Source organism: Carassius auratus, chromosome 13 (assembly GCF_003368295.1).
Source record: "Carassius auratus strain Wakin chromosome 13, ASM336829v1, whole genome shotgun sequence".
NCBI classification, from domain to species: Eukaryota; Metazoa; Chordata; class Actinopteri; order Cypriniformes; family Cyprinidae; genus Carassius; species Carassius auratus.
The window spans coordinates 25431872-25451076 of NC_039255.1; the positions used below are offsets into that span (position 1 = coordinate 25431872).

The following is a 19205-nucleotide window of genomic DNA, read 5'->3' on the forward strand; positions in this document are numbered from 1 at the left end:
TGCATGATTAGCTCAATGGGTCGTAGATGACACCTTTTACTGCCAGAAACTACCCCAGTGGCTCGTCCTCCTCACCACCCTCGACGGTGGGGCAGGGTGGGGTTATATGGAGATCCCACAAGTGTCCAAATACCCCTGAAGAAAGCTGGGCAATCTGTCACTCCCATCCCTGGACTGTAGGCACTCACCAGCCCTGACCGGCAGTGCTTTTGTAGCCTGTGGATAAGTTGCCTCTGCACTACATGCCATGGCATTGTTGCAGGTTAATTAGGCCAAGGCACTGAAGGACCTGCATGAGGGTGGGCACAACCCAGAAGTTTCCAAAGAACTCTGCACTGCTACTGACCTCCTGCTACAGGCAACAAAGGTTACTGTGCGGTCTCTGGACCATGCAATGTTCACTATAGTGGTCCAGGAACACCATCTTTGGCTGTGTCTAGCCAACATGAGGGAGACTGACAAGACTCAGTTTTTAACAGCCCTCTTGTCCCAGACCGGCCTCCTCTGCAATGTGGTGGAAAACTTTGCCCAGAAGTTCTCCATCACACAGAAACAGACTAAGGCCATCAAACACATCCTGGCCCGGCGTTCAGCTGCTGCCTCCATCCGGCCACTGACTGTAGCGCCTCAGTTGACTCGTTGCCGTGGATGGCCCCCTGTCAACGCCCTGCTCCTGTGCAGCAAAAGCAGCAGCCCCCAGCAAAGCAGCACTGTAAAATCAGTCCCAAGGCAAACCTGGTGGCAAGCGGAAGAGCAAGAGGCCCTGAGACAGGCGACCCAGAAATGGAAAGAGCTGCTCTTCGGGAGATTGTGAACATACCACTTCCTCCCCTGGAGGAGGGCCAGGCATAGAATCTTTTGTATCTTTCTTTCCCCACCACTGACTTCATGGTCAGTGGTACCCAAAATTTTGACAAAAGAGCAACACTATCTCTGGGTCCCTAGAGGGGATGGGGTGTTGTGGACAAGCCAGTCTCGGATCAAACTCACCCTCCTCTCTAGCCAGTGAGCAGCTGTGGGCAGTTCAAAAGAGCGGTCAAATGTACTACTCATGCACTCTCTGCCCGAATGCAGGTAAGGGCTGCACACACGCTGACCCCAGCATAGAGACGCCTGGGAGAGACAAAGAGTGGTAGTGCAAGATCAGGGAGGCCAAGGAGCAGGTATATATAGCCATTGTTTGGAGCTGGTATACACCTGTGTTCTCAAACAGGTAGAAGCACTGAGAGGCCCCGGCTTCGGGTTGACTTGCTAAGACTGCTCCAGAGAGTCCATATCATAGACCCCATCAAGCTCCTCCATCTCCTTGGCAGCCAGACATGCCAGAGTGTCCAGTGCCAGGCCCTCACTTGATGAATCTGTGAGAGCCGGTAGAGGGATGGGTTCCATATATAGAGACCTAAGTGGATCCCATATGTGTAAAATACACGGTATAGCCTCAGAATCTGTGTTTCCCTTGCAGACTTCCTGCTATTTTCTAAGAGGGTTACAGTCACCTCTAATCTTCCATATGCACCCAAACAGTTGTCCATATGTGTAAGTTCTTCCGAAAACTCATATGAGAAGGATGGGGCTTCCCCAATTTTGTCCCAAGTGGTACAGGTACGTTTTCCCAGTGTTATCCAGTCTTACTGAGTGGGTAGTGCCATGGCAGCAGTAGCTGGTCTTCTTTTGGTAAGCCCTGGACTACACCAAAAATAAGTGGCGCAGGAGGCTTCTACAGCACACTGGAAGGGGCAGTGTCTGTGGCAGTAATGTATCCTATTGCAAGATAATCTTTTTTGTAGCACACTTTTGTGAGGTTCTATAGACTGGAAGTGACAGAACCTTCACTTGCCCATTTGGTCTTGGAAGCGTGTGGACAAATTGTATGTTAAGCACTTGGGTAATCCAGTTTATAATAGTGTCAGATTTTTTTGTTGTTTTAAGAATTTTAGTTGGGTCAAAGAGGTTTAATTCAGCTTGTATTCATGTTTAGTCTGCTTCCTCAGTATACAACAACACGGAAGATATCTATATCCCATAGTGAGATATCGAACTAATGTTAGAAAGAAAATTTTAGGTTACTTTTTTACGTAACCCTGGTTCTTTAAAAACATAAGTGAGGTATCTCACAGTATTACCTCTGTGTTCTGTACAGAAAAGAGATATGCGGAGATTGAAAAAACAGCAGGTAACTGCAGTTTATATACAGGGAGGCGGGACAATCTGATCGCTGCAGTCATTGGTTTGCTGTGATTGGCAGAGGTGGAGTCATTGGTGCTTCCACAATCAATCATGCCTAGGCTGTTCCCAAAGTGAGATATCTCACTTCATGTTATCAGAGAACCATGGTTAAGTTAGTTACTTAATATAATCATATTTGGTGTGAACGGCCATGAATGCAAGCCTATTAACATCACATTCCTACTTATTTCCATATGATGAAATTTACTCCCATAATTCACACAAAGCATGATGGGATGTAGGTGAAGGGTAGATACCAGTCATTATGCTGCACCATACGCTAGAGATCCAGTGTTAATCGTAATGAATTACAAAATAATCCTCATTGGAAAGAGTAGCCTGCTGTTTAGGACTATTTGGTGCCGCTGACGAGGCTAATTAAAATATTTGTGTGTGTGTGGCAGAAACCTGCTGGCCAACCCATTCAACTGTAACTGCCATCTGGCATGGCTGAGCAGCTGGCTGAGAAACCGTAAGATTGTCACGGGAAACCCGCGCTGCCAGCGGCCAGCGTTCCTCAAAGAGATTCCCCTGCAGGATGTAGCGTTACCAGACTTCCGCTGCCAAGAGGGTACACACTCTTCTCTTTATAAAGATTGATTTGACACACTGCATTATGTTTTTGATTGTATCACAGTATGTTGATTCACTGCCTCTGTCATTTTGATGTGGGCAGATCAAGAAGAGGCGAGCTGCACGCCGCCCGTCCAGTGTCCTACCGAGTGTACTTGTCTGGAGTCCATGGTCCGCTGTAGCAACAAACACCTGCATGTCTTACCCAAAGGAATCCCGCGCAACGTCACTGAGCTGTGAGTCAAAACTCTCTTTGTATCCTGAAGTTTCCAGCATCAAATACTTTTTTCCCTCAAAAAAGATTAAATCACAACCAATCATGTTAATGTGGAGCAAGATGAGGAAAGAATGAGGTTTCACAGTGGACGGATATACCCAGACCAATTCACAGAGATTGAGACCCAGCAACTGAGAAAATGTTACTTGATGAGATACACTCAAAATAATAAAAATAATAAGAATAATAATATGTATGCCTAAATTTAAGGTATTTAAATTGAATATAGAATTTGGTTATGCCTTTCAAATACACGTATCTTAAATTTTGGTCTAAATACTTTTGTGTTGTTGCTGGTTACTCTTTCATTTAAGATTCTTTCATAGCTCTTTAACTCTTTTATCATTCTTTAAAGATTCTTTTTAAGGTTACCAGATCTCTTATCACATCCCACCTGGTTTGCACGCAGTGTTTCAGGATACCATACAGCAGTTCATGAATATCTGAAATACAGATGATAAATCTGTGCTTAGACTTGTCTTGATCTAGTTTTGGATTTCATCTGATTCAAAACACAAACAAACACAAAGATAAAGTCATAAATGCGAAACCTTTCTTGTTATCAGTAAGAGAGCTGTATGTTTTGTCAGCACTGGTCGGAGCTATAGTGTTTGTGTGTGTGAAGCAGGAGTGTAATTAGGGTGGTTTTCAGTGGGAGTGACACACACAGACCGTCTGCAGATGCCTGTCATTCCTCTGAGTGGGAAAACCTCTCATTTGGCTAGAGCTCTCACTGAATCTGGCCAGGTGTGCTGTGCTCTCAGCCAGTCATTAAAGCGGTCTCCTCCTACCAAAGCACCACAACCAGGTGATGAGAGGCCGTGTCAGTCCTGCGGAACGCCCAGCAGACTTTCACACACACACACACACACACACACACAAACACACACACTGTCTCTGAGCTACAGAACCACACACAAACAAAACACTCACTAACAAAGAAAGAAGCATCATAAGAGAGGTTCATACAAGCCTTCTGAAGCCATAAGACGGTCAGAAACAGATAAATATGCAAATCTGTCCTCTGAATGGGTTAAACAGTGAGTTTGTGTCTGCAGGTATCTGGATGGAAACCAGTTCAGTGTGGTGCCGAAGGAGCTGTCCAACTTCAAAAACCTGCAGCTAGTGTATGCCTCGCTCTTAACGTTTCACAGACAGGCATTCTTGGACAGGTTATCATTTTGGTTTGATGGGCATGTTGTGATCTTTTGTTTCAGAGACCTGAGTAACAACAAAATCAGCACGTTGACCAACTCTTCGTTTGCCAACATGAGTCAGCTGACGACCCTGTACGTCCTCAACAACATGAATGTCATGCAGAAACTCAGCTGAGACACTCAATTCTCACTGCAGGATTTGTCTGATTTTGTCCTGCAGGATCCTGAGCTATAACGCTCTTCGCTGTATCCCGACTCTGGCCTTTGGAGGTCTTCGGTCTCTCCGCTTGTTGTACGTAGCTCTTTACTACCTAACATCAAGCACTAAACCTGTTTTTCCATCGTCTCCAACATTCAAGTAGGATAGTGAACAGAGAAAAGAACCCTGGTAATACTCACCTCATGCTCTGAGTTTTGATTAGATACATCACATTCAGTCAGCGGTCACATATGGGTTCAAAACGTTCAAATATTTCAATGCATCCAAAGCTCAACATGGATCTGAAAATGCTCATCTGCATACACAGCTGCCTCTGCACTGGAAAGGTGTTTAACTGTCCTAACAGGCATGAAACAAGTAAAAAAAATCTTTTTCATACTAATCCACATGTTTTACTTAACTAGTATGATGCAACAAACAACATGTAATGAGACAATAAGCAGAGATTGCGGTACAAAATACATTATTCAAAAACATTATGATTGGTTGCTTCTCTGAAGATGACAGATAATTGTGTTAAGACTCCTGTTGCTCTACAGCTGTGTAGTCAGCTAATCATGAAGCAGGGAACAGTCTCTCTCTGGTTATCCTGCCTATCATTTGTGCGTTCAGTAACCCAACACCAGCATCGCTGAATTCCTCAGAACCTGCAGCATGGAAACAGATAAACCTGAGCTCCGGCTGAGGGCAGCTGTCCAACCAGACCTGCAGAAAACACAGCTGTGCTCATGCATGTTCATCAAGTCAAGTCATGTTCATCTGTACACTGCACTATTCAGCTCAGTTTAGTTCAGTGTTAATTCAGTTTATTTAAATAACAATGTTGATTCAGCAAAGTTCACCAAAAATTAAGCAAATTCAATTCCACTATGAAGCAGCACTAAAGACGACAATAGTGGCATCAAACTCATTTTAAGATGAATGTATCTGAATGACATATTTTGATCTATTTGGATTACAGATTTAACACTAACTAGTAAACTAAGTGCGATAAATTAAACAGGTCAGATTTCTGTAATATTACTGGAAAGTACTTACGTAATAAACTTTTAAAAAAGAAATAACCAGGTTTATATGTATCATAAATAAATATGTTTCAATCTCATATATTTTAATCATTTTAATAATATAATTATAATATTTGGAAATATTTTGTTCCATATTTTAACAATGTTGACACTTTTAACAATGTAATTCACTGCAAAAAAAAAGCAAAAACTAAAAACAAGTATATAAGTATATATATATATATATATATATATATATATATATATATATATATATATATATAATTTTTTTTTTTAATCTTTTCGTCTGGATGTTTGCGCTCAAACGTCCCTCTTTCAGAAGCAATCTTTGCACAACTCCAGCGCTGAACTGACCCTCGTTTGTGAGGTAGTCCGGTGTAAAATGTTAGCACAAATGTATAGGACTTTTCTTTTTTTTGTTGTGTCCTCATTGGTCAATGGAGACTCCTGTGTTCGTTGGTTCATCCCAACACACAACACTGTTAATGTCTCTATGGTGCTGACACTGTATCTCCAGCAGCTACAGCAAGAGAACAGTAATGATGGACCGCTGCTCCTCACTCAGGGCTGTGTGTGTGCTAATAGAGCAGAGCGTCACAAATGAGTATAACGTCATATTCTGGAACTGCTCGTGTGGAGAGACTGAGATTGGGATTGGGAATATAAAACAATGAGTGGGTGGATTTTTACCATTATAGGCTGGTTGTTTTCACACACTGCGGCCACACAACTTATACACACAACACACAAATTATACTGTATATGCACCTCAAACACATAAACTCTAAATATTTATTTTTAATGCAAACCCCTTCTGAACCCTTTATTAAGATCAAAACCCACACTCTCTCCTACATTTGAGAAGTTATGTATAAAACATACGTCATATCATCAGTGTGTCGAGAGAAACTAAGAAACAGTGTGAGGCGCGCTGGTAATGTCACGAGCGTGGATGATGCTTGTGTCTCTTGTGTCATTCTAAGGTCTCTGCATGGTAATGACATCTCAGAGCTGCCTGATGGGATCTTCAACGACGCTGCATCGCTGTCACATCTGTGAGTAAAGAGACTAAACTAATGCACGTCTATATATGCAGACACACTTTGACCTAAAGCTATGATTCAGAGAGCCGTGGATATACATCAGTGCTTGTGTCTGCCAGGGTTTGTGCTCTTGGTGCTCAGTCTGTCTGTCCTCAGATCTATGAACTGTCTTGACATGTGATAAAACATGGCAGAATAATGATTAATAGTAATAAATGTTATTATATATTGAATATTTCTGCATTTTATTAAAGCATTAAGCCAAATGTGAGTGTGGGTTGCTGGAATTTTACCATGGACATTTTACTCTACAAATCCAAGCTTCACAAATGTCTTGTGGGTGTGGAACAGTAGACGATGACTGAATTTCCATTTCTGGGTGAACAATTCCTTTATTTCTTGTAGATTCAGTGTAATACAAAGCCTCTTGTGCAATTTGTCTTTATTTTAGGGGAGTTGAATAGAATTCGAACAAGCTTTGTTTGTTTGGCCACATGTGTTTAGGACATCTACAGCGCCATCTAGCAGCAATGATGATGGAAAACAGCTCCACTTCCTTTTTCATAGAAGACATTAGGGTTCCTTGAAGATATGATGTTGTATCAAGACTGGCTGATCAATAAATAATAAGAAAATAAGATTTTCTTATAAAAGTGATCAAATGTAGCATGGCAAAAAAAAAAAATGGTTCAAGTTAAAGGCAGTAAAGTGTTACATAGCACATTAAATCATTCTCGGACGTAATGCTGACAGAGAACTGGACTTGTTACAATGTTCAGGCCTTCACTTGAATCAGTGGTTTTTGCTGAGAAAAGAGCAGGATAATGTCAAGCAAGTGTCTCCGAGCAGGCAAAAGTAATCGTTTCATCTCACACAGTAAAACACAGCCTGCAGCAGTGAAACACACGGATGTACGAGTTATCCAAAGTGTCATGAATTCACACATTTTCAGAATTCAGCTGCTGTCCTCTCTTTCACCCCACTTTAACTCTCTCAGAGAGGATTTTATAGAGACAGTCTCCATTAAAGACCTGGACATTAAAGGAGGTGGTCCTGCTGGAGTTAAACAGGACAGATCACGCAGAGCCAAGAAGAGTCAGAGCAGTTTTAAAGTTAGGGAGGACATACTATGTACTAGAATATTACACTTTTCTTAACATTTATTTTTGCAACCCTGCATTTAAGCAAATTTAAGCTAATTTTTGAGATAGGAATGACAAGTTTTACTTTTTATTAAATATGTGTTTAATAAAATAAAAAATAAAAATTCTTCTTTCAATAGTAGTAATAGTGATCATTAAGAAATAGAAGTATATCTATGTACTCGTTTATGCTGTGTACTGTACATTACACACAGACAGGGCTTGTTCAGTGCATCTGATGTTGGTTGTCTAAAACAATCTGTATTTGTTTAATGCTGAATGGTGTGTGTTTGCTCTCAGAGCAATTGGTGCGAACCCTTTGCACTGTGACTGCCGTCTGCGCTGGCTCTCTGACTGGGTGAAAACTGGCTACAAGGAGCCTGGCATCGCACGCTGTGTTGGACCGCACGGCATGGAGGGGAAATTACTGCTCACCACCCCGGCCAAGAGGTTCGAGTGTCAAGGTAAACATGCTCTGAGAAAGACACTCAGATTCCCGTTGTGTGTCCTTGGATGAGGGGTGTTATTCTGCATCTGTCAGGGCAGTAAGGATGGTGTTTCTGTGTATGCAGGTGAAGTGGACGCTGCTATACTAGCCAAGTGTAACCCGTGCATGTCCAAGCCCTGTCTGAACCACGGCAGCTGTGAGGCCGATCACACGGACGGCTACAGGTGTCGCTGTTCAGACGGGTTTAAGGTGAGCACACTAAACACCAGCAGTGTGAATCCTGATAGATGGACATGAAACATTCACACATTTCCTTTTACACACAGGGCAAGAACTGTGAGACGCCGCTCAACGCTTGCATCGGTGAGCCCTGTATGAACGGAGGAACATGCCACATGTCTGGAGAAGAGGATGAAGGCTTTAGGTGAGTCTTATCATTTATTAATGTGTCAAGTGGTTGAAAGCATGCATTAAATGGTTATTTGTTGTGCCAAATTCAATTTACTTTCTTTTTTTATTATTATTATTTATTCTTCTAGAATAAGCTGCAAAAGCACAGTTATTTCTTATTTCTTATGTTTTGCTTATGGGGTGAAATTTGACCTTGAAGTCTTCATGAAATTCATTCTCGGTGCTTAGGAAGCTTGATCGTCATTTAAAAATGACGCATTTGTGTGTTTTCTCAGCTGTTCGTGTGCTGCAGGCTTTGAAGGCCCCACATGTGACATTGATATTGACGAGTGTAAAGACAACGACTGTCAGAACGGAGCAACCTGCATAGATGGGATCAACAATTACACCTGTTTATGTGCCCCTTTTTACACAGGTACACGTTACTTCCTCAACACATCCATTAATGTTGATTGTTTTTTTAAAGCAAAACTGTAGTAGAATTTCTAAAGAGGACTATCGAAATAAAGTGTTATCACAAAGAATATTCGGTTGCACTTTATTTTACAGTATAATGTGTACTGGATAATGTAAGTTATATGGGTTAAATGTTAGTATTTAGTTATTCACTAATGTGGAACAGGACTGAAGAATAAAGTGCTACCAATTTGTCTTTTCTCTCAAACTCTTGTAAGCACATAGTTATGACACCAGACTTACAGACTGCACTGTGTGTGTGTGTGTGTGTGTGTGTGTAGGGGAGATGTGTGACGATATGGAGGACATGTGTGCTTCTACACGCAGTCCCTGCAAGCACCAGTCCACCTGCTTCATCACAGTCACTGGCCCAAAGTAACCTCATCTCCTCTGACATAGTAGCTGAGTAACAGCCTTTTTATTAACCAAATGATCAGTTGTTTTCAAAGAGCTCTATAATGGTTGCACACGTGTTTGATGTAGGTGTATATGCGCACCTGGTTATGTGGGTGAGGACTGCAGTATGAACTATGACGATTGCAAGGACCACAGGTGTCAGAATGGGGCACAGTGTGTGGACGAGGTTAATGGATACTCCTGCGTTTGCCCCAAGGCCTACAGGTCAGTTCTTTACACAATTTTACAGTTTAACATCTGTGGAGTGAACCCCAGTTTATCAGTGATCCAGAATTGCACTTCATCTTCTGATAGACTGAAACTAATATCAGACGATTTGTTTGCAACTGTTTTTCTTTTCTTCTATTACCTAAATACATTTTGCTAACCAGTGAACGTTTAGCAGTGTACCTTAATCACACACTGCAGCTGGAGTTTCTTGTGACAGATGTAGAAAGTACTTGTTATCCCTGCGGAGATACTTTGGAGTGTAAAGCATTCAGAGAGATTGCTCTGCCTCCTCCCATTACTGTCTGTCCTCAAACCCACGAGATACAGGCAGACTTTTAATTCTGGAGGGATTTTATCAGACTCAGTGAAGTGAAATGAAGAAGTGTTGACGTGGAGTGCACTTTTCATGTTACTCCTACATCTCCGTAGGATGAATGGCTTTTGCTGTGGTATTACCCCATTCATAAGTCAATCTGGATAAAAGTTGTCTCAGTTGAGTGTCTGAGCAAACTCTTACTCTTTTTGTATCCACCATTATTAAACGTGAACTACATTTACATTTACTCATTTAGCAGATGCTTTTATCCGAAGCGACTTACAGATGAAGACAGTGTAAGCAATCAAAAACAACAAAAGAGCAATGATATATAAGTGATATAACAAGTCTCATTTAGCTTAACACAGTACACGTAGCATGGGATTTTAAATAATATAAATAATAAAAAGAAAACAGATAGAATAAAAAACAATAGAGCAAGCTAGTTAGAGGTCTTTACACATACACACACACATATACAATTGCAAAATAAATGAAAAGAAAATAGAAAACAAAAAGATGAGAAAGGTAGTTAGATTTTTTTAAAGAATAGAATTAGAATAGTGAGTGTTGAAGTTAGAGGGTCAAATAAAGATGGAAGAGATGTGTTTTAAGCGATTCTTGAAGATGGCTAAGCACTCAGTTGCTCGGAATGGAGTTGGGGAGGTCAAGAACATTTAATTTAAAAGTCTGTAAAAGTGACTTTGTGCTTCTTTGGGGTGGCACAATCAAGCGACGTTCACTTGCAGAATACAAGCTTCTAGAGGGAACATAAGTCTGAAGTAACAAATTTAGGTAAATGGGTGCAGAGCCAGTGGTAGTTTTGTAGGCAAGCATCAATGCCTTGAATTTTATGCGAGCAGCTATTGGAAGCCAGTGCAATTTGATAAACAGAGGTTTGTGTGTATTCTTTTCAGCTCATTAAAAATTAATCTTGCTGCCGCATTCTGAATTAATTGTAAAGGTTTGATAGAATTGGCTGGAAGACCTGCCAAGAGGGCATTGCAATAGTCCAGCCTGGACAGAACAAGAGCTTGAACAAGGAGTTGTGCAGCATGATCCCAAAGAAAGGGCTTGATCTTCTTGATGTTGAATAAAGCAAATCTGCAGGATCGGACAGTTTTAGCAATGTGGTCTGAGAAAGTTAGCTGATCATCAATCATAACTACAAGGCTTCTAGCTGTTTTTGAAGGAGTTATGGTTGATGAGCCTAACTTGATGGTAAAATTGTGATGAAACGATGGGTTTGCTGGAATCACAAGCAGTTCTGTCTTGGTAAGGTTGAGTTAAAGGTGATGGTCCATCATCCAGCAAGAAATGTCTGTTAGACAAGTTGAGATGCGAGTAGCTACCGTCGGATCATCAGGTTGGAATGAGAGGTAGAGTTGAGTGTCATCAGCATAGCAGTGGTATGAAAAGTCATGTTTCTGAATGACAGAACCTAATGATGTCATGTAGACAGAGAAGAGAAGTGGTCCAAGAACTGAGCCCTGAGGCACTCCAGTAGATTGATGTTGTGACTTGGACACCTCACCTCTCCAATATACTTTGAAAGACCTATCTGATAGGTAAGACTCAAACCACTGAAGTGCAGTCCTGAGATGCCCTGTGCCAGTAGGGTTGATAGGAGGATCTGGTTAACCGTGTCAAAAGCAGCGGACAAATAAAGCAGGATAAGTACAGAAGATTTGGATTCTGCTCTTGCCAGTCTTAGGGCTTCAACAACTGAGAGCAAGGCCGTCTCAGTTGAATGTCCACTTTAGAAGCCAGATTTGTTGCTGTCAATGAGGTTGTTCTGTGTGAGAAATGCAGAGACTTGTTTGAACACAGCTCGTTCAAGTGTTTTTGCAATGAAAGGAAGAAGGGAAACTGGTCTGTAGTTCTCTAAAAGAGATGGGTTAAACTAAACAGATGAACTAAACAGATGAAGATCATTTGGGAACATTGGGAAAACTGATGAATTACCTTGAAATTATTTCAAGTCAATTTAGAATAAATGTTCATTTATGTCCTGTTCATTCGTCAGCCTGTCTGGTTTAACTTCAGCTACCACTCTAGAAACCCCACTGTACTGCTAGGCGACTTCAACAAACATGTTTGTGACAGTGGCGAAACCCAGAGGGAGGTGATTAGGAGGGATGGACTGCCTGATCTAAACCTGAGCAGTTATATGTTATTGGATTTCTGTCCTCTTCATGAATTGGATACAACAAACACCATGTTTATACATAAAGTTGTATATAGGAATGCAATATTGTACCATCTGATTTCTTTTAGACGCAGGTAAAGAGAGGAGCAGAGCTGTCAACTGATCATGACCAGATAATGAGTTTGGTTAAATAGCAAGGTAGCTGTCAGACAAAACCAGGAAACCTAAACAGATTGTGATGGTGAACTGAGAATGTTTGGTGAAGGCTCTTGTCCAGAAGATGTTTAATTCCCACCTTCAGAGGTGATATTCCCTTTTCCCAAGGAGGCTGGAGACATGGAGTCTGTGTGGACACATTGGTAGACACAGGTGGTGATGAAGGCTGTCAGTGTGAAGGTGGAGGTCTTTCAGGAATGGCTAACCTTGTGGGGTGATTTGGCTGTCTGGCCACAGTAGTTGCAGAAGCAAAAAAGCTCAGATAAGCCGTTGTGAAGTACTTTTGGTCAGCCTCAATGAGGTTGTGGCAAACCATCAAATGGCTAAGACAGTGGAGGTATTGACTGGTCCAAGTTAATTAGGTTCAGGAACTGCTGAGATGGAGTCTGAAGGTGGAAGGAACTCTTGAGGAACTTCTGAACCCAAAGTAAATGTCAACTATTCTGTTTGGGATATGTATGGATGGGATCCCAAGGCACAGCACAGGAGCAGAAAGGTTCCTGGTGGGGAGCTGGGCATTATTTAATTGTGACCTTCCTTGAGTGCACACTTGATGGTGGGATAGGGGTCTGTGCTTCCATATCTGGGGCCCTGGTTCTCAGTCACAAAGAGGCGTATTGTCCTCTTTAGTTCTTTAAGGAATGAGTTGTCTCCACATGACATTGCTGGGTGGCTTAAGGCAGTGGCAGGAGTAATGCAGTCATTATACTGGGCTGTAGTGATGAAGAGTGAGTTGAGCATGTGGACAAACCTATGCTCCAACTCTCATCTATGGTCATGAGCTTTCGATAGGGACTAAAAGAGCAAGATTGCAGGTTAAGTGATGGACTAGAGATGATGTGAAGTGAACAATGTAAGTATTGCATAAACATCCTCCTCATAATACTTCATAATACTTTGTTAAATGACTGAATGCTGTGTTGTGCTGTAATGTTTATGGTTGTTTAGTGATTTTTACGCTCTCGGCGGCGGCCGTGTAATGGCTTACTTCTGTTCCATTTGCAGCTGTTGCTTACATGTCCTTAATGTTTGATTGTGTGCCTGCCATTACATACAACAGTGATTAAGACCTTTGGGGGTAAAGACCCAATTGAAGTATGTGCCTCTTATGTTGTAGCCTAATGTTTAGCGATTTTAACTCGTAATCCAAAGATTGTGAGTTTGAGTCTAGGGCCGGCAGGAATTGTAAGTGGGAGGAGTGAATGTACAGCGCTCTCTCCCATCTTCAATACCACGACTGAGGTGCCCTTGAGCACCTCAAGGTGCCCCAAACTGCTCCCTTGGCGCCGCAGCATAAATGATGCCCACTGCTTCGGGTGTGTGTTCATGGTGTCTGTGTGCTCTTAGGATGGGATAAATGCAGAGCACTAATTCTGCGTATGGGTCATCATACTTGGCTGTATGTCACTTCATTTTCATGAAACATCTCTTACAAATGCTCAGGGACATGCTCATGACAATCACAATTAGATTTGAGATGATCAAAACTGACTTGAAACATTTTGTGTGCAGTGGACAGCTTTGTGAAGTCCCATCTACTCCGCGCTCTCTCTGCGAATTGGCTGACTGTCAAAACAATGCCCCCTGTGTGGAGCGGGGGGGCCATGCACTGTGTCAGTGCCTGGAAGGGTTTGGTGGACCACGCTGTGAAAAGTTGGTCAGTGTCAACTTTGTGGACCGAGACTCCTACCTGCTACTGAGTGACCTGAAGAACTGGCCTCAGGCTAACATCACGCTACAGGTATTCAACAAAACTCAAACTTTAAACAAACACTGGATGAAATCTGCCAGTGTTATTGTTTAACATCTTTCACATGGCTTGCAACATTCAGAACTAGTAAAACACAAGTAGCGCTTTATAAAAGGTAACCAGTGTAGCAAAAAGGTTTAGCAAACAAGGCTGACCCTTATACACTTCTACTGATGATATATGAGCTATTTTGGTTCTTTTCTCAGGTGTCCACAGCAGAAGATAATGGAATTCTTCTGTACAATGGGGACAATGACCACATTGCTGTGGAGCTTCATGAAGGTCATGTTAAAGTCAGCTATGACCCTGGCAGCCAACCAAGTCATGCAATCTACAGGTGAGCTGGAGTTTTGAGCTGTATTTTTATTGAATTCCATTGAAATGTGGGCATACAGGGATATTACTAATTATGAAGATCACTGATAACTACATTTAATTTTCAAAAGATCAAGTGATTCTGTATTTTCCACTCAGCAGCTGACTACAAATGAAACATTTATAAAGCTTTAATGCCATTTAACTTTCACATCAGATATCTTCCATGCTTGTTTTACACAGCACTGAGACCATCAATGATGGTCAGTTCCACACTGTAGAACTGGTGACCTTTGACCAGATGGTGAACCTTTCCATAGATGGTGGTATCCCAACCACCATGGACAGCTTTGGTAAAGTGCAGCCCTTGAGAGGAGAAGCTCCACTGTATGTGGGAGGTAGGAGTGCACCAAGGATATCTGCCTACATCACAGCTAAAATCATTGTACAATACTGTCTATCCTGACCTAGACACAACACATGCTCTCCACTCGATTGCTCTTGAAATTGGCTAGAATCAACAAATCAGTATACCCAGGTTTTTCAGATCCGGTCCTAGAGGGGCCACTGTCCTAAAGAGTTTAGCTCCAACCCTTGTTAAATCCACCTAGCTGTAATTTTCCAGTAATCATTTAGACCACGATTCATTTATTCTGGTGTGTTTGATCACAGTTGCAGATAAACTCTGTATATGACAGTTGACCCAAAGGAGCAGGATTTATAGAGCCTGACATATATACCATTAATGATAACTGAATTCAAGTGGCATAAGTGTTTTGCTAAACGTGTTTGCTAACTGGTCTCTTCCCAACTAAATTGTCTCGCTGAATCAGGCATGCCGGTCAGTGTCCACCCCATAGCTCCCCGCGTCTGGCAGATCCAAAACAGCTCCAGTTTTCACGGCTGTATTCAGAACCTTTACATCAATAATGAGCTACAAGACTTTACCAAAACCCAGATGAAACCTGGTGTGGTGCCCGGATGTGAGCCCTGCCGAAAGATATACTGCCTCCATGGTATTTGCCAACCCAACACCACCATAGGCCCTGTATGCCACTGCCAGCCCGGATGGAGTGGGCAACACTGTGACCAGCCTTCGGCGAACCCCTGCCTGGGCAGCAAGTCAGTCAAATCCTCGAGGTGAAATAAGCAGACTGGCCTGAGGAATATGTTATGCTTTAATTCATTCATTCTCTTTACACAGGTGTGTTCATGGGAGATGTATTCCAATGGACATGCAGTCGTACCGCTGTGAGTGCCAGGAGGGTTTTCATGGTGCCCTGTGCAACCAGCAGGAAGAGCTCTTCAATCCATGCAGAAAGCTTCAATGCAAACATGGTCACTGTCAGATATCTGACACAGGAGATGCCTACTGTCATTGCGAGACGGGCTATAGTGGAGAACATTGTGACAAAGGTAAGAAAACATAAGCACAAACCTTCAGGCACATGGTCATTGTCAAGCATTCTGTTTCTGACAAGATAATGCATGGATAGCTCCTTTACTATTATTAAATTACTTGTCCATTGTGAATTTGGCTTTCATGTGGTTTTAGAGTCTGAGTGCCATGGGGAGCCAGTGCGGGACTTCTACCAGGTCCAGCGTGGTTACGCCATCTGTCAGACCACACGCATGGTGTCGTGGGTGGAGTGCAGCGGTTCCTGCGACACCGGCTCCTGCTGCGCCAGTCAAAGGATGAAGCGCAGGAAATACACTTTTGAGTGCAGCGATGGCACATCCTTCAGCGAGGAGGTTGAAAAGACCATCAAGTGTGGCTGTGTGGGGTGCATGTAGAACACAACCACTAGCATCACCACCTCATCACAGTCTGACAGATCCGCAGAAAGAGCCATCACAAAAAGTCAACAGAAATAGATATCTTTCATTGGGTATACAGAGACATACGCCCCGTCCCATCACACTAACCCCCACCCTTTTATATTTCCACAACAGCCTGAAATTTTAACTCCATTTCTTTCTTTTATAAAGTCTCAGAAAGGTAAATTAACAGCAACTCTGCTGAGAGGAAGGCAAGCGAGGTGGCCCTTGGCTTGTTTAAGCCCAAAAGCAGGACAGTAGTCACGCATTAGAAGAAAATGATGGTCTTTTTGACTCTCTCTGCAGTGCAGGACATGTATTTGAGCACATAAGACTCTGTAATGGTGATGAAAGGAACATTCACATTTCCACCATGCCTGAAAAAAACTATATGATTATATCTGTGTGGAAGAATACACCCTCAGAGACATGCTGGTAAAGTAGAACGTGTGAAACCAGATATGCATGGAACAACATGCTGTCTTACCAGATATTCCCAATCATTTTGTGTTATGGATGGCACATGGGACTCTTCCATGTGTCTCTGCCCTATTTCCACTGCAAATAACATCATTAATAAACTACATGGGGGGCCAAAAATACCCAACAGCCTTCCATGTGAAAGTGTGAAGAGCTCTGCGAAGCTTCTGGTGCCATAATATAGAGTTATGTTGTTGGAGGAGGGGAGCTTCTTTACAATATTTCAACTTCTGATAGATCGAGAAAATGAAAGTCAAGCGAAAGGATCCATTCGATCTATTCCATACAGTGTTTGTCATTCCATTACCTCAAACAGAGAACTCTACAGAATGTAAGGGAAAGCTGAAATCAAGCGCTAGATAGATCTCATCACAGTTTTCTAAGATGCATGCTCATTGTCATGTGATGTCTGGATTGTGGTTAATATTAGTACTGCTGAGCAGAAAATAGAACATCGCTTATCAAAACACTGCTAAATATGCGACGCCACTGCAGTTTTTATTTTTATTTTCTAATATTGGTCAGTGTTGAAACTGTTTGAGGGGTACAATATGACTATGGGTTATGACCACAACACTGTACACACCTCTTGGAAGTGACAGTTCTCCCAGTAACAGTAATGATTTCCCAGATTCCACCATGTTCTCTATTTGATTCCTACAGTATTACCTCTGCAAGCTCCTGCGTTCATGAAGGTTTGCAAATTGCCACAAACATCGTCCTAGAATTAAAACGCAAATAAGTGCAGTTTAGCTTATTTCATTTAATTTTGGTGGGTGTTTGTTTTCGCTTTGATTTCCTTTTCCTAACTCCCTAGACCTTCACTTTATACAGAATGCTTAACAGATTCTAATATATATTTGTATTTCATTTTGGTATAGTATTTTTATATGTTAAAGAATAAATTTGTGTTTTCGGGATTTTAGTGACTTTTGGTGTTTTATTCGGTCATTTAATTCACTTTGCTTATACTGGCTACAGTGGTTTGAAACTGGCCAGAAGCATAGATAATTATTAGCCTTTTAGCCTTATTGTAATAGGAGCCAGTGTTGATCGGTTTGGAAGTTTTTTTTTTTTTTTTTTGGTAAATGTTGTCTTCCATGTGAATACATTTAAAATATCTTTGTGATTGATTTTATAATTATTTATTTTAAAAACTTTCCAGATAGAAAGCTGAAATTTCATTTATGAGTATGCTGATTTTGAGTTGTGAATAAAGCCAAGAGAGAAAAGGGGTCGTTGAGATAAGACACTCAATAAGGGTAGTTACCGTTCAGTCCTCATTACCACATTACCACAGACCACTATTAATGGTTTCTGTGATTAAGTGCAGGAGAAAATACACAACTTGATTAATACTAGAGAACAACAGTACTTTAATCCACCATACATTGTCCCGCATGGTTGGTTTCTTCAAAATGTCATCCTGTTTTGTTACACTTTTGTGGATACTTATTACTCTTATTGTACACTGGGGTACTGGGAATGAAAGACGAATCACTGGAAAAGGTTAGAGACTTTTCCTGTAGATATCATGGGTCTGAGCTAACCTTGTGCCAGTCACAACCATCGCATCATGAACTCAAGAACATTTATTGTGAAAGATACTGTCGCTGTTGCATATAGCACATTTAAGAGCTCTTGCTGTTTATTCTTCTGATGTTACATTGATGGTTACAAAGACTAACTGCAGTTACTCTGAATGTAAGTAGCGCCACCAAAATGTTTACTGAACTTCCTCCTTTTTCATTCATTAAAATGTGTGATTATAAGAGTGTCTATGTCTGCTTTATCAAAACCACATACATTTATAAAAAGCTGAATTTTTGGCTCTTGGCACATTCATGAATATGCCAAGATATTCAAGTCCAGCCAAACAAATCTGAGGCAAAAAAAAAAAAAAAACACTATATATAATCAAAATTATTCAACCCCTTTGACCAGTAAGGCATTTTGCTGCGGCGAACAAAATTTTATGAAAACAATTTAACAAAGGCACCAGTAAAGTATTAGAGAAAGTTTGTTAATACACTTTTGAGTGTTTCTGAGAAGGGACCACTGATGAATCATGATGAAATTCAAATTGGCTCTAAACATTTATGTTCAAAATGATTCAAACCCCCGAAACTCAAATTTTTTTTTTTTAAATCACCAATAAACGCTGTCTGTAAGTGCTTAGAAGCTTCTGTCATCTCTCTACTAGTCTTGACCCATTCCTCGCCTGAAAAAAATTCCAGATCACTGAAAATCTTTGGTTTTCACATTCACCACTGCTTTCTTTAAATTCAACCAGATATTTTCAATGAGAATTAAGCCTGGAGACTGAACAGACCACTCAAGAACCTTCTATAACGGATCACTGAATCAAGTTGAAGTAGATTTGAATGTGTACTTTGGGATGACTGTCCTGCAGGAAAGTCCATTGAGCATCAGCTTCAGTCTTTGCACCAAAGAAATCACAATTCTTGTCAAAATGGCCTGATACTTCAAAGAATCCATGATGTCCTTCATACAGTCATGATTTCCACTTCGCACGTCCTGATTTTGCCAAGT

General features: G+C 41.5%; 1 protein-coding gene across 1 annotated transcript in view; it reads left to right on the forward strand.

Annotated features, from left to right (window-relative positions):
* Positions 1-18424, forward strand: part of LOC113113110 (slit homolog 1 protein) — a 57929-nt gene extending 39505 nt beyond the window's left edge. Inside the window, exons 20-37 of the mRNA XM_026279282.1 lie at positions 2631-2797; positions 2903-3035; positions 4135-4203; positions 4294-4365; positions 4454-4525; positions 6465-6536; positions 7967-8130; positions 8239-8363; positions 8441-8538; positions 8801-8940; positions 9263-9356; positions 9465-9602; positions 13802-14030; positions 14246-14376; positions 14598-14752; positions 15188-15476; positions 15559-15770; positions 15910-18424. Coding sequence (XP_026135067.1) covers positions 2631-2797; positions 2903-3035; positions 4135-4203; positions 4294-4365; positions 4454-4525; positions 6465-6536; positions 7967-8130; positions 8239-8363; positions 8441-8538; positions 8801-8940; positions 9263-9356; positions 9465-9602; positions 13802-14030; positions 14246-14376; positions 14598-14752; positions 15188-15476; positions 15559-15770; positions 15910-16148 — 2599 coding nt within the window. The 3' untranslated portion in view covers positions 16149-18424. The remainder of the gene's footprint in view (positions 1-2630; positions 2798-2902; positions 3036-4134; positions 4204-4293; positions 4366-4453; positions 4526-6464; positions 6537-7966; positions 8131-8238; positions 8364-8440; positions 8539-8800; positions 8941-9262; positions 9357-9464; positions 9603-13801; positions 14031-14245; positions 14377-14597; positions 14753-15187; positions 15477-15558; positions 15771-15909) is intronic.
* The last annotated feature ends 781 nt before the right edge of the window (positions 18425-19205 follow it).